Below are 24570 nucleotides of genomic sequence, written 5' to 3'. Positions count from 1 at the left end.
AGTGTGATATACAGTGCCTACAAGTAGTATTCAACCCCCTGCAGATTTAGCTGGTTGACACATGCGGAATTAACTTGCCATTGTGACATTTGTACTGTAGATCAGCCTGGAAGTGGGAAATGCACTGCAGCAAATTTTTTTTTTTTTTTTTTTAAAACGTTAAAAGTTAATTCAGAGTGTCATTTATTATTCAACCCCTCAAACCACAAGAATTCTGTTTGGTCCCCCTAAAGTATTAAGAAGTAGTTCAGGCACCAAGAATAATGAGCTTCACATGTGTGGATTAAAGATCTCTTTTGCCAGCCTTTTCTGACTATTTAAGACCCTCCCCAAACTTGTGAACAGCACTCAGACATGGTCACCATGGGAAAGACAAAGGAGCATTCCTAGGCCATCAGAGACAAGATCGTGGAGGGTCACAAGGCTGGCAAGGGGTACAAAACCCTTTCCAAGGAGTTGGGCCTACCTGTCTCCACTGTTGGGAGCATCATCCGTAAGTGGAAGGCTTATGGAACTACTGTTAGCCTTCCACGGCCAGGACAGCCTTTGAAAGTGTCCTCCCGTGCCAAGGCCAGGCTTGTCCGAAGAGTCAAGGCTAACCCAAGGACAACAAGGAAGGAGCTCCGGGAAGATCTCATGGCATTGGGGACATTGGTTTCAGTCAATACAATAAGTAACGTACTCCACCGCAATGGTCTCCGTTCCAGACGAGCCCGTAAGGTACCTTTACTTTCAAAGCGTCATGTCAAGGCTCGTCTACAGTTTGCTCATGATCACTTGGAGGACTCTGAGACAGACTGGTTCAAGGTTCTATGGTCTGATGAGACCAAGATCGAGATCTTTGGTGCCAACCACACAAGTGACGTTTGGAGACTGGATGGCACTGCATACGACCCCAAGAATACCATCCCTACAGTCAAGCATGGTGGTGGCAGCATCATGCTGTGGGGCTGTTTCTCTGCCAAGGGGCCTGGCCATCTGGTCCGCATCCATGGGAAGATGGATAGCACGGCCTACCTGGAGATTTTGGCCAAGAACCTCCGCTCCTCCATCAAGGATCTTAAGATGGGTCGTAATTTAATCTTCCAACAAGACAACGACCCAAAGCACACAGCCAAGAAAACCAAGGCCTGGTTCAAGAGGGAAAAAGTCAAGGTGTTGGAGTGGCCTAGTCAGTCTCCTGACCTTAACCCAATTGAAAACTTGTGGAAGGAGCTCAAGAATAAAGTCCACATGAGACACCCAAAGAACCTAGATAACTTGGAGAAGATCTGCATGGAGGAGTGGGCCAAGATAACTCCACAGACCTGTGCCAGCCTGATCAGGTCTTATAAAAGACGATTATTAGCTGTAATTGCAAACAAGGGTTATTCCACAAAATATTAAACATAGGGGTTGCATAATAATTGACCCACACTTTTATGTTTAAAATTTAATAAAATTCAACTGAGCAACATAACTTTTTGGTTTGTAAGATTTATGCTTCTGTTCATAAAACCTACTCTCGTTTGCAGTTTGAAGGCTCTAACTTATTTGCATCTTATCAAACCAGCTAAATCTGCAGGGGGTTGAATACTACTTGTAGGCACTGTATCTGCTGGGAGACATGGCGCCAACATCACTGGAAGGTGTTGGTCCCTGGGACACCGTCATGTTATCTTGTGACGGCCTCTTCATGGCATTGCCCATGTGGTCTCCAGCCCAATTTTCTGCTATCACTGCATGTAGGACAAAAGCAAAACTTAGCTCTGAAGAGGACAGACCTCTATTCCATCCCCCAATGCCACCTTGCTCGGCACCATGATAGCCTTTGAGAGCAGTGGTTTGAGGTCAATGGAACATCTATAGGTGGACATCTGGCTCGTAGCTCAGTGTCTTGCAAACACCTTTCCATTATGCTTGATGTTTTAGGTCTAGTATGTGATGTCTAATTTCACTAGCAGTACAGAATTGACAAGACCACGTGGACAACACCATGTAAAGGGTCACGGGGATACCGTGACAGAGTGGGGTCAGACAATTGCAGCGTCTGGTGACACATACACCTGCTTTAGTTAGAGCGCCTTTAGCGTCCTATTAGCAGTTCTGGCTTTCTTTGCTCTGGTGCTACAAGGTTTAAACTGCTGAATTGGACTCCTGGAGTTCTCTGTCTTCGGTTGTATCAGCTGTTCTGAAATAGTTACTCCCAGCAGGTATAAGAACCCTCCTCCTTGCTTCTGACCTTGCCAGTGATAGTTACCACTACCTGGTTTGGAGATGAGGGAGAGAGTTCAGTGTTTGGAGTAGGCGGTTGGAGAGTTTTTCAAGAGATTGCTGTGAGGAGTTGATTTGCATGTTTATCCTTATCCTCTCCCATTTGGTTTCTTCCTTCCTATTCCTCCCATTTCCCACTCTGTTGTTTTGTGAGTATTTGTATGGTTGTAGTTTTCTTTTATCCCTTAATGTTTACACCTGTCTATCTGGTTAGTGTTTGCCTATACACTTCGGACCCACACCTCCCTGGGTTGGGGAGGGAACAGATAAGGGTACGATAGGAGCATAGCAAGGTACGAGACCCCGGCATCTCAACCATCCAGTGTTATCCAGGGGACAGGATAGCCTAGGGTGCCCCTGGTTTGAGGGATCGGGTAGGTGCCCACAGTCCCTTGTCAATAAGTGACAGAAAGGTTCATAAAGGGAATGTTACACTAGTCCTTTCTCCCAGGATTATGGTGTGGAGGGGCATAATCTAGGGTCACCAAACCTCTCTAGTCTTCATTCCAGGTACACTAACACCTCAGCGTTGAATCAATTTTGCAGTGGAACCAGAGGTAAAGCAATTACTCCAAAGTGTCTCAGTAGCAGTTTTTCAACACGACAATGCCAGGCAGCATGTTGTTTGTGCCTCTTTGAGAAGCCTGAATGACCTAAATGTGATTCCATGGCCTGCTGTGTCTCCGGACGTGTCTCCGGACTTGTCTCCAATCAAGCACATCTAGGACGTCATTGGTCGGCAAATGCAAAGTGAGCTGTCAATATCAGATCCTGATGATTTGCGCGCCAAGTGCATTCAGTGTGGCAGAGCATTCCTCAGACCTTTAATAACCACACTGATAACACGCCAAGACAAATAAGTTTGTGAATTTCTGCACATGGAGCTCATACTCGATACTGAATAAATCAAGATCTTTTGAAATTTTGGTTTACTTTTTTAATCATCATATCATTAACAAGGATGAGAGGACAATTTTGGGGTGAGATGGAGGTCTTGGCACACTGCAGTTGCGACATTGCAGCGTAATGCAGGTGAATGGGGAGTCCCTAGAGTACCGTGACAAGTGAAAAAAAAAAAAAAATGGTTCCAACTTTTTGCTACTTGCTTGCAATCTGCAGTAACACAGAGACTGCAGAAATTTGTATACAGTACCGAAAAGCCCTTTGGAAGAGTTCGAATATCAGCAATCCAATCCATTTGTAGCTCCTCATACCTTGCCTTCCAGTAACGTTCCTTTCCAGGTCATGCTGAGGTCTGTTATTCAGGGGCGCTGTATCCTTACTTAACCTGAAATCAAACTGCAAAGAGCAGAAGAGTTTTATGAAAACCACACAACATCAGAGCATTGGCTGACGTCTTATTCCAGCTCATGGACACCTTTTGTTCCCATGTTTGAACATAATGTATTGTTAATTTTGTTAGGAAATGCTTATTATATGCAATACCATGCAAGAAGCCAAAATGTTATCCTCTATTCAGGGAATGCTCCTTATCTACGGCACGTCTACATAATACATGAACAATGGCTGTATATGCAGCAATCATAAATTCATATATAGATGCATGAATATTTTATTCACATTATCCTTTAATGGACAAAATAGAAAATCTATCGCCCTGGAAACTCCATTTTGTCATTACAATATCTGGAATGAATTAGTTTAGCAAAAGGTCCTTAAAAGGTATCGCCTATATTATTTTGTAATAATTAAAGAGGTTGTAGACATTGATGACCTATCCTTAGGATCAGATGAAGTGAAACTCTCAGCACCCCCGCCAATCAGCTATTCTCCATGCCGACGGCGGCCGGAGGAGCTCAGTTACGGAACGGTTGTCTACTGATGGTGGTCGCGATCGGGTACTATTGATTTGAATAGGGGGTGGATGTGCACGACCACTATCAGTAGACAGAGCAGCTCTGTAACTGAGAACTTCCAGCCGCAGCCAGCACCAAGAAACAGCTAATTGGCAAGGGTGCTGGGTATCGCACCACATCGGATAACACATTGATGACCTATCCTAAAAGGAGTGGTCATCAATGTTAAAACCATCGTTAATAAGTTTCATTGTATATTTTTTATCTTTTGGCAGTGTATAATTATGGGGGGCTGACATCTTGCCTGAGCTTCTTTTAACTGCATGTAGAGATAAGGCAGATGGATCATAAACAGCAACAATATGATCTGACTGATAGATTTCTGGGGAAAGTGTTCTAGGCATGCTCTATGATCTGTGCAGATGTCACTGTGCAGGGAGGGGGAGAAGATGTGACCATGGTGTATTGTGAATAGTGGATCCTTAGTTATTTATATACGGTTAGGTCCATATATATTTGGACAGAAACAACATTTTTCAAATTTTGGTTCTAGACATTACCACAATGAATTTTAAACAAAACAATTCAGATGCAGTTGAAGTTCAGACTTTCAGCTTTCATTTGAGGGTATCCACATTAAAATTGGATGAAGGGTTTAGGAGTTTCAGCTCCTTAACATGTGCCACCCTGTTTTTAAAGGGACCAAAAGTAATTGGACAGATTAAATAATTGTAAATAAAATGTTCATTTCTAGTACTTGGTTGAAAACCCTTTGCTGGCAATGACTGCCTGAAGTCTTGAACTCATGGACATCACCAGACGCTCTGTTTCCTCCTTTTTGATGCTCTGCCAGGCCTTCACTGCGGTGGTTTTCAGTTGCTGTTTGTTTGTGGGCCTTTCTGTCTGAAGTTTAGTCTTTAACAAGTGAAATGCATGCTCAATTGGGTTGAGATCAGGTGACTGACTTGGCCATTCAAGAATATTTCACTTCTTTGCTTTAATAAACTCCTGGGTTGCTTTGGCTTTATGTTTTGGGTCATTGTCCATCTGTAGTATGAAACGACGACCAATCAGTTTGGCTGCATTTGGCTGGATCTGAGCACACAGTATGGCTCTGAATACATCAGAATTCATTCGGCTGCTTCTGTCCTGTGTCACATCATCAATAAACACTAGTGACCCAGTGCCACTGGCAGCCATCACACTGCCTACGCCGTGTTTTACAGATGATGTGGTATGCTTTGGATCATGAGCTGTACCACGCCTTCGCCATACTTTTCTCTTTCCATCATTCTGGTAGAGGTTGATCTTGGTTTCATCTGTCCAAAGAATGTTCTTCCAGAACGGTGCTGGCGTTTTTAGATGTCTTTTAGGAAAGTCCAGTCTAGCCTTTTTATTCTTGATGCTTATGAGTGGCTTGCACCGTGCAGTGAACCCTCTGTATTTACTTTCATGCAGTCTTCTCTTTATGGTAGATTTGGATATTGATACGCCTACCTCCTGGAGAGTGTTATTCACTTGGTTGGCTGTTGTGAAGGGGTTTCTCTTCACCATTGGAGATTATTCTGCGATCATCCACCACTGTAGTCTTCCGTGGGCGCCCAGGTCTTTTTGCATTGATGAGTTCACTAGTGCTTTCTTTCTTTCTCAGGATGTACCAAACTGTAGATTTTGCCACTCCTAATATTGTAGCAATTTCTCGGATGGTTTTTTCTGTTTTTGCAGCTTAAGGATGGCTTGTTTCAGCTGCATGGAGAGCTCCTTTGACAGCATGTTTACTTCACAGCAAAACCTTCCAAATGCAAGCACCACACCTCAAATCAAGTCCAGGCCTTTTATCTGCTTAATTGAGAATGACATAACGAAGGGATTACCTGTCCATGAAATAGCCTTGGAGTCAATTGTCCAATTACTTTTGGTCCCTTTAAAAACAGGGTGGCACATGTTAAGGAGCTGAAACTCCTAAACCCTTCATCCAATTTTAATGTGGATACACTCAAAAGAAAGCTGAAAGTCTGAACTTCAACTGCATCTGAATTGTTTTGTTTAAAATTCATTGTGGTAATGTCTAGAACCAAAATTAGAAAAATGTTGTCTCTGTCCAAATATTTATGGACCTAACTGTATAGGTGTTACAATTCATTGTAATCCCTCCTGTGTTGATAAAATGAATACTGAAAGAGCAAGCACCCCAACATTAAACTTAGGGGTTAAAGTAATAATAGCAGAACTGCAAAATATCAGGGTTTTTTTTAAATATAGAGGATATGAAAAAAAAAAAAAAAACTCCAACATTTGTACTTTATTTCATTTATACAATTGGTCATTTTCAAAACACACTTTACCTTTAAGAGTGCTGCTGTAAACAATATGTAAATCATGCTTACAGAGGCTCAGGCAAGATGGCTGCCCTAATAAGTATGTACATAAAGTGAAATAGAAAGAATCTACAAATCAGAAAATAAAAACAGAATTCTGGCTTGAATTGTTAAAAACAAAAAATATGTCTCGCTGGATTTATAGGAAAAAGATATATGCATAAACTGCCCCACATTCATGTTTCAAAACCAATTCATACTGTCAGTGGCATAACTAGAGTCCGATGGGATCTGATGCAAAAGATGGACTTGGCCCCTCCCGCTTGCATGTTGGTCAGATGTAAGGGCCCTTGTAGCGTTCTAAATTCTATAAGAACATGCGTATTGCCCCCCTCCCCAACTATGTAGTAATGTCCCCCGTCCTGTACTAATGTACCCCATCCTGGGCCCCTTCCAGGTATATAGAGTGGGGAAAAGTATTTGATACTCTGCTGATTCTGCAAGTTTTCCCACCTACAAAGAATGGAGAGGTCTGTAATTTTTATCATAGGTACACTTCAACAGACCTTAATATTTGGTACAGAAACCTTTGTTTGCAATTACAGAGGTCAGACGTTTCCTGTAGTTCTTGACCAAGTTTGCACACATTGCAGCAGGGATTTTAGCCCACTCCTCCATACTCACTCCAAAGATTTTCTATTGGGTTCAGGTCTGGAGACTGGCTAGGCCACTCCAGGACCTTGAAATGCTTCTTACAGAGCCACTCCTTAGTTGCCCTGGCTGTGTCGCGTCATTGTTATGCTGGGAGATCCAGCCATGACCCATCTTCAATGCTCTTACTGAGGGAAGGAGGTTGTTGGCCAAAATCTCACAATACATGACCCCATCCATCCTCCCTTTAATACGTTGCAGTCGTCCTGTCCCCTTTGCAGAAAAGCACCCCCAAAGTATGATGTTTCCCCCACCATGCTTCATTGTTGGGATGGTGTTGTTGGGGTTGTACTCATCCTTCATCTTCCTCCAAACACGGTGTGTGGAGTTGAGACCAAAAATTTATATTTTGGTCTCATCTGACTACATGACCTTCTCCCATGCTTCCTCTGGATCATCCAGATGGTCATTGGTGAACTGCAAACGGGTCTGGACAAGTGCTGGCGTGAGCATGGGGACCTTGTGTGCCCTGTAGGATTTTAATCCGTGATGGCGTAGTGTGTTACTAATGATAATGTTTGAGACTGTGGTCTCAGCTCTCTTCATGTCATTGACCAGGTCCTCCTGTGTAGTTATGGGCTGATTCCTGACCTTTCTCAGGAGCATCCTTACCCCACGAAGCAAGATCTTGCATGGAGCCCCAGACCAAGGAAGATTGACAGTCATTTTGTGCTTAATCCATTTTCTAATAATTTTGTCAACAGTCCTTGCCGTCTCACCAGGTAGCTTGTCAAACAAAGAATGCAGAGGACGAGCAGATGATATACATTTCAATTTATACACATTGTTGTTGGTAGGAATTACCCACTTAGTGAAGATGTACAGTACAGACCAAAAGTTTGGACACACCTTCTCATTTAAAGATTTTTCTGTATTTTCATGACTATGAAAATTGTACATTCACACTGAAGGCATCAAAACTATGAATTAACAAATGTGGAATTATATACTTAAAAAAGTGTGAAACAACTGAAAATATGTCTTATATTCTAGGTTCTTCAAAGTAGCCACCTTTAGCTTTGATGACTGCTTTGCACACTCTTGGCATTCTCTTGAAGAGCTTCAAGAGGTAATCACTGGAAATGGTCTTCCAACAATCTTGAAGGAGTTCCTAGAGATGCTTAGCACTTGTTGGCCCTTTTGCCTTCACTCTGCGTTCCAGCTCACCCCAAACCATCTCGATTGGGTTCAGGTCTGGCGACTGTGGAGGCCAGGTCATGTGGCGTAGCACCCCATCACTCTCCTTCTTGGTCAAATAGCCCTTAAACAGCCTGGAGGTGTGTTTGGGGTCATTGTCCTGTTGAAAAATAGACGATGGTCCAACTAAACGCAAACCGGATGGAATAGCATGCCGCTGCAAGATGCTGTGGTAGCCATGCTGGTTCAGTATGCCTTCAATTTTGAATAAATCCCCAACAGTGTCACCAGCAAAGCACCCCCAAACCATCACACCACCTCCTCCATGCTTCACGGTGGGAACCAGGCATGTAGAGTCCATCCGTTCACCTTTTCTGCATCGCTCAAAGACACGGTGGTTGGAACCAAAGATCTCAAATTTGGACTCATCAGACCAAAGCACAGATTTCCACTGGTCTAATGTCCATTCCTTGTGTTCTTTAGCCAAACAAGTCTCTTCTGCTTGTTGCCTGTCCTTAACAGTGGTTTCCTAGCAGCTATTTTACCATGTAGGCCAGCTGCAGAAAGTCTCCTCTTAACATTTGTTGAAGAGATGTGTCTGCTGCTAGAACTCTGTGTGGCATTGACCTGGTCTCTAATCTGAGCTGCTGTTAACCTGTGATTTCTGAGGCTGGTGACTCGGATAAACTTATCCTCAGAAGCAGAGGTGACTCTTGGTCTTCCTTTCCTGGGGCGGTCCTCATGTGAGCCAGTTGCTTTGTAGCGCTTGATGGTTTTTGCAACTGCTCTTGGGGACACTTTCAAAGCTTTCCCAATTTTTCGGACTGACTGACCTTCATTTTTTAAAGTAATGATGGCCACTCGTTTTTCTTTACTTAGCTGCTTTTTTCTTGCCATAATACAAATTCTAACAGTCTATTCAGTAGGACTATCAGCTGTGTATCCACCAGACTTCTGCACAACACAACTGATGGTCCCAACCCCATTTATGATGCAAGAAATCCCACTTATTAAACCTGACAGGGCACACCTGTGAAGTGAAAACCATTTCCGGTGACTACCTCTTGAAGCTCATCAAGAGAATGCCAAGAGTGTGCAAAGCAGTCATCAAAGCAAAAGGTGGCTACTTTGAAGAACCTAGAATATAAGACATATTTTCAGTTGTTTCACACTTTTTTGTTAAGTATATAATTCCACATGTGTTAATTCATGGTTTTGATGCCTTCAGTGTGAATGTACAATTTTCATAGTCATGAAAATACAGAAAAATCTTTAAATGAGAAGGTGTGTCCAAACTTTTGGTCTGTACTGTATATCTGCTAATTAGATTGAATATACCAATCAGAAAGAAGCAACAACCAATAAAAAATGATCCGATAGATAGGTCAGATGTGATTCACAATAAAACACCTTTATTTATACAATAGGGTACGTGGTGGCAAAGAAAAGGACAGCACACACACATGGTAAAACAGTAACAAATATCAGTAAGAAAAAATAATTACATATATCAAATATAGGGAGGATAACAGGGATAGGTAAAAACAACCGGTAGTAAGGGTAATATTGGTATGGATGTCAATAATTAGATTCAAATTAGTACACACACACACACACACTAGACTTAAACATCAATCTAAAATTGTAAAGGAGCATCAGGTAAAGAAAAAGGCCATATATGTAAGTATATGAGTAAAAGAATGGTAACTGTAAAAATATACACATATCCCTAGGCCGATTTTAAACCAATTTATCAAAGATTGTAAATATATGTGACAGTAGAATCTATAATCGTCACTACTCATGCTGTAGGCTCACTATACATGTATATACAGTGGGTACGGAAAGTATTCAGACCCCTTTAAATATTTCACTCTTTGTTTCATTGCAGCTGTAGCGTCCCGAGGGTTCGGTTGCTACAGGGGTATTGCACCTCAACCAGAGGTGTGATATTCCACTCCCAGGTAAGGATGGAGTGTGGACCAGGGCTCAGTTAGCTGCATACACACACTCACCCCATTTCGGGGGACAGCTCGACGGTGCTTCCATTTATGCAGGCACAACTGACCATGTCCCTGGCTGGAGTGGGGAGGGGGGAGAGAACCCAGTGATGTAAGAGCAGAAGGGGACGGTTTCTGGAGCATAAGAAGGAGCTCATTGGGTGCAGGTCACCTGAGCTCAGCACAGAGAAGCAGATAAAAGGTGGGAGCCATCTTAGGAGTTCAGTTCAGTGGAGAAAGGAGAGAGAGCCGACAGGGAGCTGCGGCTCAGCCTGAGCTCAGCTCCACGAGGCAGGCCTAGAGAGAAGGCCGGGGCCAGAGAGGAGAAGAGAAGAAGGAGAAGGAAGGAAGGAGAAGAGACAGAGGAGTAGAAAGGCTCCAGAAACAAGAAGGCAGAAGGGACCCTAAGAGAGAAGAAAGGACAGCAACCGTTGCAAACCCGCGTTATAACGGGTGAAGGGTCAGGCAATAGAAGGGTACCGGATTCCCAAGTTGGTGGAGGTAAATCATCCCTCAGCCAAGAACCGGAGGTCGTGATCATTTATTGGTGCGACCCCCCCCGCCAAACCTGCTAGGAAGGCGCCATATAGGATAGTGGGAAGCGGAGGCCAACGCTTGCCCGACACGGTCCGCGGTAGTGGGACAGAAGTTGGTCACTGGTGGGGCACGAGAGGCCAGAGAAAGGACAGAAGGGGGTCCTGTGCCATACTCCTGAATTGTCTGGGGGTTGACCGAGCTCCTCACCTGGTGGACGCAGCACGGCTCGGGCAGTCCTTGCAGACGGAAGTGACTTGGAAAGCAACTGTGAGTAAAAGACCTTGGACTGCATCATTGGACTCTGTGTGATTTCTGCTGCGCCTGCACCATCACCCCCAGCATCCATATACACTGCCCTGAGGCTACACTCTTCCTGTGGGGAGTTATCCCATCCCTGCGCTGCGCATCAACACCAGCCTCAGTGGTCTGCCTTGCAGCGGCGGTTATCTCTGACCGCAATCCACGGGTGGCGTAGTCGGACATTCAAAACACTGATAAATAGACTGCCACAATTTGGTCTGACCCCCCTGAGCCACGGGATCGGGTTGCCACTACTACCCCCATGAGCAGCGTACATAAGAAGGCCCGGTTCCGGGTACCCCACGGCCCAGGGGGCGAGTCACAGCCATTTGGCAAATTCTAAAAAGTTCATTTTTTTTTCTCTTTAACCCCTTTCCGACGTGGTACATAATAATACGCATCACATCTGACCTATCCGATCATTTTTTATTGGTTGTCACCAAGTAGCTTGCCTATTGTCCGGTAGCTCATCCCTTCCTTGTGCAGGTCTACAATTTTGTCCGTGGTGTTCATAGACAGCTCTTTGGTCTTGGCCATGTTGGAGAGGTTGGAGTGTGATTGACATGAGTGTGTAGACAGGTGCAATTAATGCAGGTAATGAGTACAGAGGAGGAGAGCTTCTTAAAGAAAAACTAAAAGGTCTGTAAAAGCCAGAATTCTTGCTGGTTGGTAGGTGATGAAGTACTAATTTCATGCAATAAAATGCAATTTTATTATTTAAAAAACATACAATGTGATTTCCTGGTTTTTATTTTTAGATTCTGGTTCTCACAGTTGAAGTTACCTACGATACAAATTACAGACCTCTCCATTCTTTGTAGTTGGGAAAACTTGCAAAATCAGCAGTGTATCAAATACTTATTTTCCCCACTGTATGTCCCCCATCCAGGGCCCCTTCCTGGTATAAACGTCCCCTATCCCGGTATATATGTCCCGCATCCGAGGCCTCTTCATGGTAAAATGTCCCCCATCCCGGGCCCCTTCCTTGTATGCCTCCCATCCTGGGCTCATCCTTGTATAAATGCCCCCATCCTACGCCTCTTCCTGGTATATATGTCCCCCATCCAGGGTCCCTTCCTAGTATAAATGTCCCCTATGCCGGTATATATATGTCCCCCATCCTACGCCTCTTCCTGGTATACATGTCCCCCATCCTGAGCCCCTTCCTTGGAGGTCTCCCATCCTGGGCTCATCCTAGTATATATGCCCCCATCCTGGTATATATTTCCCCCGTCCTACACCTCTTCCTGGTATACATGTACCCCATCCTGGACCCCTTCCTTGTATGTTCCCCATCCTGGGCCCATCTTGATATACAGTACAGACCAAAAGTTTGGACACACCTTCTCATTTAAAGATTTTTCTGTATTTTCATGACTAATAAAATTGTACATTCACACTTAAGGCATCAAAACTATGAATTAACACATGTGGAATTATATACTTAACAAAAAAGTGTGAAACAACTGAAAATATGTCTTATATTCTAGGTTCTTCAAAGTAGCCACCTTTTGCTTTGATGACTGCTTTGCACACTCTTGGCATTCTCTTGATGAGCTTCAAGAGGTAGTCACCGGAAATGGTCTTCCAACAATCTTGAAGGAGTGTCCAGAGATGCTTAGCACTTGTTGGCCCTTTTGCCTTCACTCTGCGGTCCAGCTCACCCCAAACCATCTCGATTGGGTTCAGGTCTGGTGACTGTGGAGGCCAGGTCATCTGGCGTAACACCCCATCACTCTCCTTCTTGGTCAAATAGCCCTTACACAGCCTGGAGGTGTGTTTGGGGTCATTGTCCTGTTGAAAAATAAATGATGGTCCAACTAAACCCAAACCGGATGGAATAGCATGCCGCTGCAAGATGCTGTGGTAGCCATGCTGGTTCAGTATGCTTTCAATTTTGAATAAATCCCCAACAGTGTCACCAGCAAAGCACCCCCACACCATCACACCTCCTCCTCCATGCTTCACGGTGGGAACCAGGCATGTAGAGTCCATCCATTCACCTTTTCTGCGTCGCACAAAGACACGGTGGTTGGAACCAAAGGTCTCAAATTTGGACTTATCAGACCAAAGCACAGATTTCCACTGGTCTAATGTCCATTCCTTGTGTTCTTTAGCCCAAACAAGTCTCTTCTGCTTGTTGCCTGTCATTAGCAGTGGTTTCCTAGCAGCTATTTTACCATGTAGGCCTGCTGCAGAAAATCTCCTCTTAACAGTTGTTGAAGAGATGTGTCTGCTGCTAGAACTCTGTGTGGCATTGACCTGGTCTCTAATCTGAGCTGCTGTTAACCTGCGATTTCTGAGGCTGGTGACTCAGATAAACTTATCCTCAGAAGCAGAGGTGACTCTTGGTCTTCCTGTCCTGGGGCGGTCCTCATGTGAGCCAGTTTCTTTGTAGCGCTTGATGGTTTTTGCAACTGCACTTGGGGACACTTTCAAAGTTTGCCCAATTTTTCGCACTGACTGACCTTCATTTCTTAAAGTAATGATGGCCACTCGTTTTTCTTTACTTAGAATTTGTATTATGGCAAGAAAAAAGCAGCTAACAGTCTATTCAGTATGACTATCAGCTGTGTATCCACCAGACTTCTGCACAACACAACTGATGGTCCCAACCCCATTTATAAGGCAAGAAATCCCACTTATTAAACCTGACAGGGCACACCTGTGAAGTGAAAACCATTTCCGGTGACTACCTCTTGAAGCTCATCAAGAGAATGCCAAGAGTGTGCAAAGCAGTCATCAAAGCAAAAGGTGGCTACTTTGAAGAACCTAGAATATAAGACATATTTTCAGTTGTTTCACACTTTTTTGTTAAGTATATAACATGTGTTAATTCATAGTTTTGATGCCTTCAGTGTGAATGTACAATTTTCATAGTCATGAAAATACAGAAAAATCTTTAAATGAGAAGGTGTGTCCAAACTTTTGGTCTGTACTGTATATGACTTCCATCCTGCTGCTGTTCTTTAATGCATAAAAAATAAACAATTCTACTCACCTTCCCCCACTCCCAAGATGCGGGGTGTCCTCTTCTGTAGCTGGCGCAGAAGCTGGCAGCTGACTTCAGTGGGCAAGTGACAGACAGCGCATGACTTGCACGCAGACGTAAGTTGCCAGCCTCTGATTGGCGAGCAAGCTTGTATTGCGGGGGAGGGACCAGGCGAGTCACTGAACCGCAATGCTACAGCTGAGATAGAGGCTGGTGTCGACAGGACCCTCTCCCGCACAGGCCCAGAAACAGTCTCACTTTTTGCAACCTGGATTGTTACGCCCCTGCATACTGTAATTCATAAAAAAAAAAAAAAACACGAACAGAGGACAACAGTGTTTGCCATGTGGAGCCGGTGATGCTCTGTACAATGAGGTTTGTTAATGTGGAGCCGGTGATGCTTTGTACAATGAGGTTTGTTAATGTGGAGCCGGTGATGCTTTGTACAATGAGGTTTGTTAATGTGGAGCCGGTGATGCTTTGTATGATAATGTTTCTGCGTGTTCGGTGTGTGCCGTGTGGAGCCGGGGATGCTCGCGAGTGTGGAGCCGGGGGACGCTCGCGGGCGTGGAGCCGGGGGACGCTCGCGGGCGTGGAGCCGGGGATGCTTTGTTCGATGATGGTTGTGGGTGTGCAGCTGGTGATGCTATGTGTTATGATGTTGTTGGCGGTAAATTTATAAATACCAATGGATAGATGGATGAATGAGAAATAAGTACTTTAGCCATACTCGCTGGTTTTACCTGTTTATTTTTTTCTGTTACAGGGGAAGCTTGTAAGACCAAGTGAAGGCCGCAGTTATTGACCTGCAGAAGGGAACAGAAGTATAGTATTAATGTGTCCAAAGGTAAATTAAACTGGGATCATATAGTTGCTGCTCACACTGTGACTATGATGCTGCTGTAATCTACTTTTCAGTACCAGAGTTATAAGACAGATACAACTGTAATAAAACATAGATGGGGTCAATCTGAACTAACAGCAGTCTATGGCTAAGATGGGTCCATCTGAACGCCGTTTTTTGGGGGAATTGAGACAGACTGCATATATATGCACAGTGAACAGGACCTTAGAGACATTTTCGGTTGGAGATGCTTTCAGATAGTCACACTGATAGAGGATGGACCGCCATAGTCAGCAGTTTGCTGGGGCCTGCAACTCCAATCATTGACCTGAAAATTGACGTTTCTTACAATGTAATGGATAGGAGAAGCTGGGCAATTTATTTAATTTTTCATATGATAAAATCACAGGTGTGACACTGATGGTAATATTGACCCTTTGACTTTTAGGATTGCTACTTCCTGTAGGTGGCACTAGAGTTCTAGTCCTCTTCCTCTCTGAAGAGACAATTTACACTGATGGTAAAAACAGACACGCTGACCAAACTCTGTTGACACTTGGCCCTTTTATGTTTGTGTATGTAAAAAATCTCTGACATCAGAGAGAGCCACAAGAGACATCCTAGAAAGGGGTCTTACTACTTCCTAGTATCCCACCATTATAGCTCATCATACACATTTATGGCTTATAGTATGGATTTATAAAGAATAATGTCACATCGGTGAATATCTGACCACAGGCGCTGATAGAGGAGAGAATGCAGCACATCATCCATCTACCAATGTTCTGCCATTACTGACGGACCCTGTACCGATGACCATAGAGTACACATTGCTCTACCGCAACCAAACGTTATTAACGATATGCTGCCAGGTAGGCCCGGCAACAGCACCTGGCGCACCCGGGCAAGTGCCGGGGCCCTGAGCAGGCGGGGGGGCCCACTCGTCGTCGGGCACCCCGGCGCGCTATGGGACCCGTGAGCGGAGGAGAGTGGTGCCAGGGCCCGCGCTCCCCGTCTGCTTGCTCAGGACCCCGGCCAGTACAATATTTACCTCTCCCCGCGACTCCACAGCAGCTCCAGTCTCCTCTGCGGCTGCTGCCTCCGACGTCTCAGGTCAGAGGGCGCGGTGACTTCTTTACACCGCGCCCTCTCCTGAGCCGTCACAGGCAGCGCAGAGCGGGAAGACGCTGGCGACGGGGAGGGGGCGGGGGGGAGTGACATCCTGCATGGGGCATTATAAGGGGAGGGGGGGATGACATCCTGCATGGGACATTATATGGGGGAAGAGCGGTTATCCTGCATGGGGCATTATATGGGGGGGGGGAGAGGGGTGACATCCTGCATGGGGCATTATATAGGGGAAGAGCGGACATCCTGCATGGGGCATTATATGGGGGGAGAGGTGACATCCTGCATGGGGCATTATATGCGGGGAAAGGTGACATCCTGCATGGGGCATTATAAGGGGGAAGAGTGGTCATCCTGTATGGGGCATTATATGGGGGGAGAGGTGACATCCTGCATGGGACATTATATTGGGGAAGAGCGGACATCCTGCATGGGGCATTATATGAAGGGGGGGGGGGGGGAGGTGACATCCTGCATGGGGCATTATATTGGGGAAGAGCGGACATCCTGCATGGGGCATTATATGGGGGAAGAGCGGATATCCTGCATGGGGCATTATAAGGGGGGAGAGGTGACATCCTGCATGGGGCATTATATGGGGGGAAAGGTGACATCCTGCATGGGGCATTATAAGGGGGAAGAGGTGACATCCTGCATGGGGCATTATAGGGGGGGGGGAGGTGACATCCTGCATGGGGCATTATATTGGGAAGAGCGGACATCCTGCATGGGGCATTATATGGGGGGGGGGGGAGAGGTGACATCCTGCATGGGGCATTATATTGGGGAAGAGCGGACATCCTGCATGGTGCATTATATGGGGGAAGATCGGATATCCTGCATGGGGCATTATAAGGGGGGAGAGGTGACATCCTGCATGGAGCATTATAGGAGGGAAAGGCAACATCCTGCATGGGGCATTATAAGGGGGGTGACATCCTGCATGGGGCATTATAAGGGGGGTGACATCCTGCATGGGGCATTATAAGGGGGGGGTGACATCCTGCATGGGGCATTATAAGGGGGGGTGACATCCTGCATGGGGAATTATAAGGGGGGGTGACATCCTGCATGGGGCATTATAAGGGGGGTGACATCCTGCATGGGGCATTATAAGGGGGGGTGACATCCTGCATGGGGCATTATAAGGGGGGGTGACATCCTGCATGGGGCAGTATATGGGGGGAGAGGTGACATCCTGCATGGGGCATTATATGGGGGGAGAGGTGACATCCTGCATGGGGCATTATATGGGGGAAGAGTGGTCATCCTGTATGGGGCATTATATGGGGGCGAGAGGTGACATCCTGCATGGGGCATTATATTGGGGAAGAGCGGACATCCTGCATGGAGCATTATATGGGGAGGGGGGGGGAGGTGACATCCTGCATGGGGCATTATATTGGGGAAGAGCGGACATCCTGCATGGGGCATTATATGGGGGAAGAGCGGATATCCTGCATGGGGCATTATAAGGGGGGAGAGGTGACATCCTGCATGGGGCATTATATGGGGGGAAAGGTGACATCCTGCATGGGGCATTATAAGGGGGAAGAGTGGTCATCCTGTATGGGGCATTATGGGGGGGGGGGAGGTGAAATCCTGCATGGGGCATTATATTGGGAAGAGCGGACATCCTGCATGGGGCATTATATGGGGGGGGAGAGGTGACATCCTGCATGGGGCATTATATTGGGGAAGAGCGGACATCCTGCATGGGGCATTATATGGGAGAAGAGCGGATATCCTGCATGGGGCATTATAAGGGGGGAGAGGTGACATCCTGCATGGGGCATTATAGGGGGGGAAAGGCAACATCCTGCATGGGGCATTATAGGGGGGGAGAGGTGACATCCTGCATGGGGCATTATGTGGGGGGAGAGGTGGCATCCTGCATGGGGCATTATGTGGGGGGAGAGGTGACATCCTGCATGGGGCATTATGTGGGGGGAGAGGTGACATCCTGCATGGGGCATTATAAGGGGGGGTGACATCCTGCATGGGGCATTATAAGGGGGGGTGACATCCTGCATGGGGCATTATAAGGGGGGTGACATCCTGCATGGGGCATTATAAGGGGGGTGACATCCTGCATGGGGCATTATAAGGGGGGGTGACATCCTGCATGGGGCATTATAAGGGGGGGAGAGGTGACATCCTGCATGGGGCATTATATGGGGGAAGAGTGGTCATCCTGTATGGGGCATTATATGGGGGCGAGTGGTGACATCCTGCATGGGGCATTATATTGGGGAAGAGCGGACATCCTGCATGGGGCATTATATGGGGGGGGGGGGAGAGGTGACATCCTGCATGGGGCATTATATTGGGGAAGAGCGGACATCCTGCATGGGGCATTATATGGGGGAAGAGCGGATATCCTGCATGGGGCATTATAAGGGGGGAGAGGTGACATACTGCATGGGGCATTATATGGGGGGAAAGGTGACATCCTGCATGGGGCATTATGTGGGGGAAGAGTGGTCATCCTGTATGGGGCATTATATAGGGGGGGGGAGAGGTGACATCCTGCATGGGGCATCATATTGGGAAGAGCGGACATCCTGCATGGGGCATTATATGGGGGGGGGGGGGGAGAGGTGACATCCTGCATGGGGCATTATATTGGGGAAGAGCGGACATCCTGCATGGGGCATTATATGGGGGAAGAGCGGATATCCAGCATGGGGCATTATAAGGGGGGAGAGGTGACATCCTGCATGGGGCATTATATGGGGGGAAAGGTGACATCCTGCAAGGGGCATTATGTGGGGGGAGAGGTGACATCCTGCATGGGGCATTATGTGGGGGGAGAGGTGACATCCTGCATGGGGCATTATGTGGGGGGAGAGGTGACATCCTGCATGGGGCATTATAAGGGGGGGTGACATCCTGCATGGGGCATTATAAGGGGGGGTGACATCCTGCATGGGGCATTAATTATAAGGGGGGGGTGACATCCTGCATGGGGCATTATAAGGGGGGGAGAGGTGACATCCTGCATGGGGCATTATATGGGGGAAGAGTGGTCATCCTGTATGGGGCATTATATGGGGGCGAGAGGTGACATCCTGCATGGGGCATTATATTGGGGAAGAGCGGACATCCTGCATGGGGCATTATATGGGGGGGGGGGGGGAGAGGTGACATCCTGCATGGTGCATTAAAAGGGGGGGGTGACATCCTGCATGGGGCATTAAAGGGGGGGGGTGACATCCTGCATGGGGCATTAAAAGGGGGGGTGACATCCTGCATGGGGCATTAAAAGGGGGGGTGACATCCTGCATGGGGCATTAAAGGGGGGGTGACATCCTGCATGGGGCATTAAAAGGGGGGGTGACATCCTGCATGGGGCATTAAAAGGGGGGGTGACATCCTGCATGGGGCATTAAAAGGGGGGGTGACATCCTGCATGGGGCATTAAAAGGGGGGGTGACATCCTGCATGGGGCATTAAAAGGGGGGGTGACATCCTGCATGGGGCATTAAAAGGGGGGGTGACATCCTGCATGGGGCATTAAAAGGGGGGGTGACATCCTGCATGGGGCATTAAAGGAGGGGGGGTGACATCCTGCATGGGGCATTATGTGGGGGGATGACAGCCTGCATGACGCATTATGTGTATGGGGAGGGGGGGGGGGGGCAGCCGGCATGGGGCATTATATGGGGGCCAGTATTCTGTATGGAGCGTTATATGGGGGCAAGTATTCTGTATGGAGCATTTTATGGGGGCCAGTATTCTGTATGGAGCATTTTATGGGGGGCAGTATTCTGTATGGAGCGATTCGCCGGTTTCTGAGCTATTGTGGAATTTACAATAGATATCGGTCATGTAATGTAAGAAGTGAAATCTTTGTGTATATTATATATATATATATATATATTATATCTGCTGCATCTGTGCATCATGAATCGTGGTATGTGTTAAAGGGGCCACTGAGACTCTTTCGCCTAGGGCTCACAAAAACCTGGAGCCGGCCCTGCTGCCAGGTATACCCTCCACCATATAATAATAATTATACATCATATACTCTATCATATAGTAATAATTATACATCATATACTCCGCCATATAATAATTATGGTATACATTATACCCTCCGTCATAATAATAGTAATAATTATGCATCATACCCTCCGCCATAGTATACACTACCAATCCACCATAACTGCCCGGTGTGGCACGTTACACCTGAGCGCAGGTGCCTGCCATACAGCACAGCACCCCCCCACCATACAGCGCAGCACCACCCCCCACCATACAGCGCAGCACCTCCCCACCATACAGCGCAGCACCTCCCCACCACCATACAGCACAGCACCACCCCCACCACCATACAGCACAGCACCACCCCCACCATACAGCACAGCACCACCCCCTACCATACAGCACAGCACCACCACCACCATACAGCACAGCCTCACCCCCTACCATACAGCACAGCACCCCCCACCATACAGCACAGCATCCCCCCACCATACAGCGCAGCACCACCCACCATACAGCACAACATCCCCCCCCACCATACAGCACAGCATCCCCCCCACCATACAGCACAGCATCCCCCCCACCATACAGCGCAGCAACCCCCCACCATACAGCGCAGCATCCCCCCACCATACAGCACAGCATCCCCCCCCACCATACAGCATCCCCCCACCATACAGCACAGCATCCCCCCCCACCATACAGCACAGCACCACCCCCACCATACAGCACCCTCCCCCAATAGAGCACAGCATCCCCCCCACCACCATACAGCGCAGTCACATCCATGTCCACAGCTCTGCCCACTGATGCACAGATCCACTAGTGTCCCCGGTGATCAGTGCACACACACGGCCAGCACTCACATTAGTCACCACCTGTCCCCGGTACTTGCTGGGCAGCATGTCGTCCTCTCCCCGGTAGTGCACGGCCGGCACTGCAGGACTCCGGTCACAATGGCATACAATCACTGTGCCTCCCCTTACCGATGACTGGCAAAGCTAAAACCCCTCACAGACAATACGAAGATGGTCTCTCCCACATGTCAGGCGGCGCTATTTGTTACCATAGAAACCGCCGGCCCCCAGTTCCCCTTCACACCAAAAGCCAATGAGTCGGCTGCTTGCCGGTCGCTATGGCAACTGTGTGTCGCTTACAAAGCGGCCATATTGAGAGAGAAGTGTGCGCATGCGCGTCAGTGTAGCGTGCACTAGTGTACCAGTGCTGATATAATGTGTAGGCAGTAGTGAGGGGAGCAGTCAGGTCACACAGTGCGGTATAAGGACCGACTTATCTGTCCTGTCACCACCTAATGGAGGACTCTGCAATACTACTGGAAACAGTCCTATCTACAAGGAACCAAGAGGTGATGGCGAGTTCCCCACCTGCTGCCAGTGGTGCAGCGGCTTCACTCCCCTGTGGAAGACATACCGTATATGGCCAGGCCTATCCACACCGCTCTGAGTGGGCATTATGGCGTGGATCTGCCTCTGGTGGGTCTCGTGTTTTATAAGAGGATCCACAGAAGAAATCGAAGGCGGACACTGGTGGATGAGCCGTCTACGCACCGCGGCCGGGCATGAGGATTGGCCCAATGTCATCCATTGGTTCTAATCAGCGGCTTTTCTGTCACACAAAAAAGTTATTTTTTGCAGCTTGGAGAAATATCCTACATTTTTCCAAAATCTGTAAATGGGGTTACACGCCGTTCCCCTGCATTGATGTTAGAGCTTTAAGGCTAAGTGCCCACGATGCAGAAATGCTGCATATTTTTTCCGCTTCTCCTTGGCAGGAAAAACGCATGCGGATTTTACATGCGTTTTTCCCGCCAGGTAGAAGCGTTTTTGCATGTGTCTTCGCATGCGGGTTATCAAGCGCTTTTCCAAGCGATTTTAGCATCACTTGGAAAGTGCATGACAACTTGGTCACACTATATAAATCCATGCAACCGGCATGGATTTATATAGTGTGACCAAGTAATAGTAAAAAAAAAATAAGGCTGTGTGCCCATGATGCGTTTTCTAAGCGTTTCCGCAGCGGCAGAAACGCTTAAAAAACGCATGGTAGAAGGCCTGCCATGTTCCCCAATGATAATCGGCATGTGCTGTGCACATGCTGCGGAAATTTCCACTGTGGATTATCATTGCAGTAAAAAACGCAGCACTACAAATTATTTTGCGGAAGTGCTGCGTTTTCGCTGCCATTGACTTGCATTAGATCGTATGGATTACGTATCACTGTATATGTAGATGCGCCTTCCATGCGTTCTAATGTGCGGATGGTACCCGGGTTTAGAGAAGAGGAGACTCTCCTCCGGACCCGGGTACCATAGAAAACTGTAAAAAAAAGAATAAAATAAAAACTAAATATGATACTTACCTTCTGACGGCCCCCGCTGCGCTCGTCCTCCCTTGCCAGCAAATCGCGATGGACTGAAGGACCTGCGCTGACGTCATAGTCATGTGACGGGTCACGCCACGCTGACGTCGGCAGGTCCTTCAGTGCAGTGTACCGCGATCTGCTGGCAGTCAGCACCGAGCGAAACAAGACTGCCGGGGCCATCGGAAGGTAAGTATAGATTTATTTTTTGACATTCTCTCGGGTCATACTATATAAATCCATGCCGGTTGCATGGATTTATATAGTGTGACCAAGTTGACAAGCACTTTCCAGGTGATGCTAAAAATCGCTTGGAAAGCGCTTGACAACCCGCATGCGGAAATGCATGTGAAGAACGCTTCACTTCCGCTTGTCCCTGGCAGGAAAAACGCATGTACAATCCGCATGCATTTTTTCTGCCAGGGAGATGCAGAAACGTTCAGGAAAAATCCGGAGCATTTCTGCATCGTGGGCACATAGCCTTAGAATGGTAAAAAATAAAGATTATACTCACCTTCCGATGTCCTCCCGGTGTTTTCTCCACTCCGTCCGGTGTCTTGGGCGGCTCGCGGTGGTGCGAAGGACCTGCGGTGACGACTCAATGACGTCATGGCAGGTCCTTCACAACACCGCGACCCATACAGCAGACCAGATGGAGAGGAGAAAACACCGGGAGGACATCGGAAGGCAAGTATAATCTTTATTTTAAAATCTTTTTTTTTTTTACAGGTACTATGGTACCCGGGTTTGGATGAGAGTCTCATCTTCTCCAAACCTGGGTACCATCCGCACATTGAATTGCTTAATATCCGCATGTGCTGACACTGATATTAAGCAATTCAATGCAAGTCAATGGCGGAAATTACGCTGCGTGTCCCCAATATTAATGGACATGCTGCGTATTTTTCTGCAATGATAATCCGCAGCGGAAATTTCTGCAGCATGTGCATAGCACATGCGGATTATCATTGGGGAACATGGGGCACGTATTATCAAGCGTTTTTTAAGCATTTTCGCTGCGGAAATTCCGCGGCAAAAACGCTTGAAAAACGCATAGTGGGCACGCAGCCTTAGTTAGGGTATGTGGGGTATCAGTGAGGTGTGAGAGGGAACTAAACATCTCCACGGAAAATACACAGTTATAATAATGCATCAAAAACTGACAGAACCAATTGTTTTACTGAAATTTACAAATGTAAATCGCACCCAGAGAATTAACACAACCTTTTTTTTTTTACCACAAATGGAAAAAAACAGCCCCATATGCACGATAGCCGTGTTTTCCGATTGAAACATATGACACTTATTAAAAGATTAAGTATTTTTTATGTGGATTTTGGAGCAGAATCTGCTCCAAAATCCTCATAAAAAAACATGAAAATACTCTTGTATTACACCCAGATCCCTATCAATTCCCCGATATGTGGACCTACAGTATTGTGCATATATTTATCCGACCTTCATATACAGCAGTGTTTCCCAAACTCCATTCCTCGCGGCCCCCAACACACCATTTTTTCAGGGTTTCCTTAGTATTGCACATGTGATGGAATTAATATCAAGGCATCAGAAATTGCAACAGGTTCTCTCACCTCTGCGACACTAAGGAAACCCGGAAAATCTGATGTGTTGGGGTCTGCAAGGACGGAGTTTGGGAAACTGATATACAGGATGTGATAGAGTGGAGAACTAGGTGTTCATATACACTGCCAATTCTGAAAGTTTCCCCACTTACAAAGAATGGACATGTCTGTATTTTTTTCTCGTAGGTACACATCACCTGTGAGAGACAAAATCTTAAAAAAAAAAAAATCACATTGTATGATTTTTACATAATTAAATTTGCATTTTATTGCATGAAGTAAGTATTTAATACAATAGAAAAACAGAACTTAATATTTGGTCCAGAAACCTTTGTTTGCAATTACAGAGGTCAGACGTTTCCTGTAGTTCTTGACCAAGTTTGCACACACTGCAGCAGGGATTTTGACCCACTCCTCCATACAGATCTTCTCCAGATGTTTCAGGTTTCGGGGTCGTCACTGGGCAACATTGAGTTTCAGCTCCCTCCAAAGATTTTCTATTGCGTTCAGGTCTGGAGATTGGCTAGGCCACTCCAGGCACCTTGAAATGCTTCTTACAGAGCCACTCCACAGTTGCCCTGGCT

At 46.7% G+C, this 24570-nt stretch overlaps 1 protein-coding gene across 1 annotated transcript in view; it reads right to left on the bottom strand.

The window, feature by feature from the left end:
- The window catches only part of LRRC49 (leucine rich repeat containing 49), a 208775-nt gene extending 187670 nt beyond the window's left edge, over positions 1–21105 (bottom strand). Inside the window, exons 1-3 of the mRNA XM_073650816.1 lie at positions 20891–21105; positions 14809–14871; positions 3468–3552 (exon numbers count right to left, since the gene is read on the bottom strand). Of these exons, the coding sequence (XP_073506917.1) occupies positions 3468–3552; positions 14809–14871; positions 20891–20929 (187 nt within the window). The 5' untranslated portion in view covers positions 20930–21105. The remainder of the gene's footprint in view (positions 1–3467; positions 3553–14808; positions 14872–20890) is intronic.
- Between the last annotated feature and the right edge of the window lie 3465 nt (positions 21106–24570).

This window comes from Phyllobates terribilis, unplaced genomic scaffold (genome assembly GCF_046119375.1).
Source record: "Phyllobates terribilis strain yellow unplaced genomic scaffold, ASM4611937v1 Scaffold_11__3_contigs__length_659146591, whole genome shotgun sequence".
Lineage (NCBI taxonomy): Eukaryota > Metazoa > Chordata > Amphibia > Anura > Dendrobatidae > Phyllobates > Phyllobates terribilis.
This window is presented reverse-complemented; position numbering and strand designations above follow the sequence as displayed.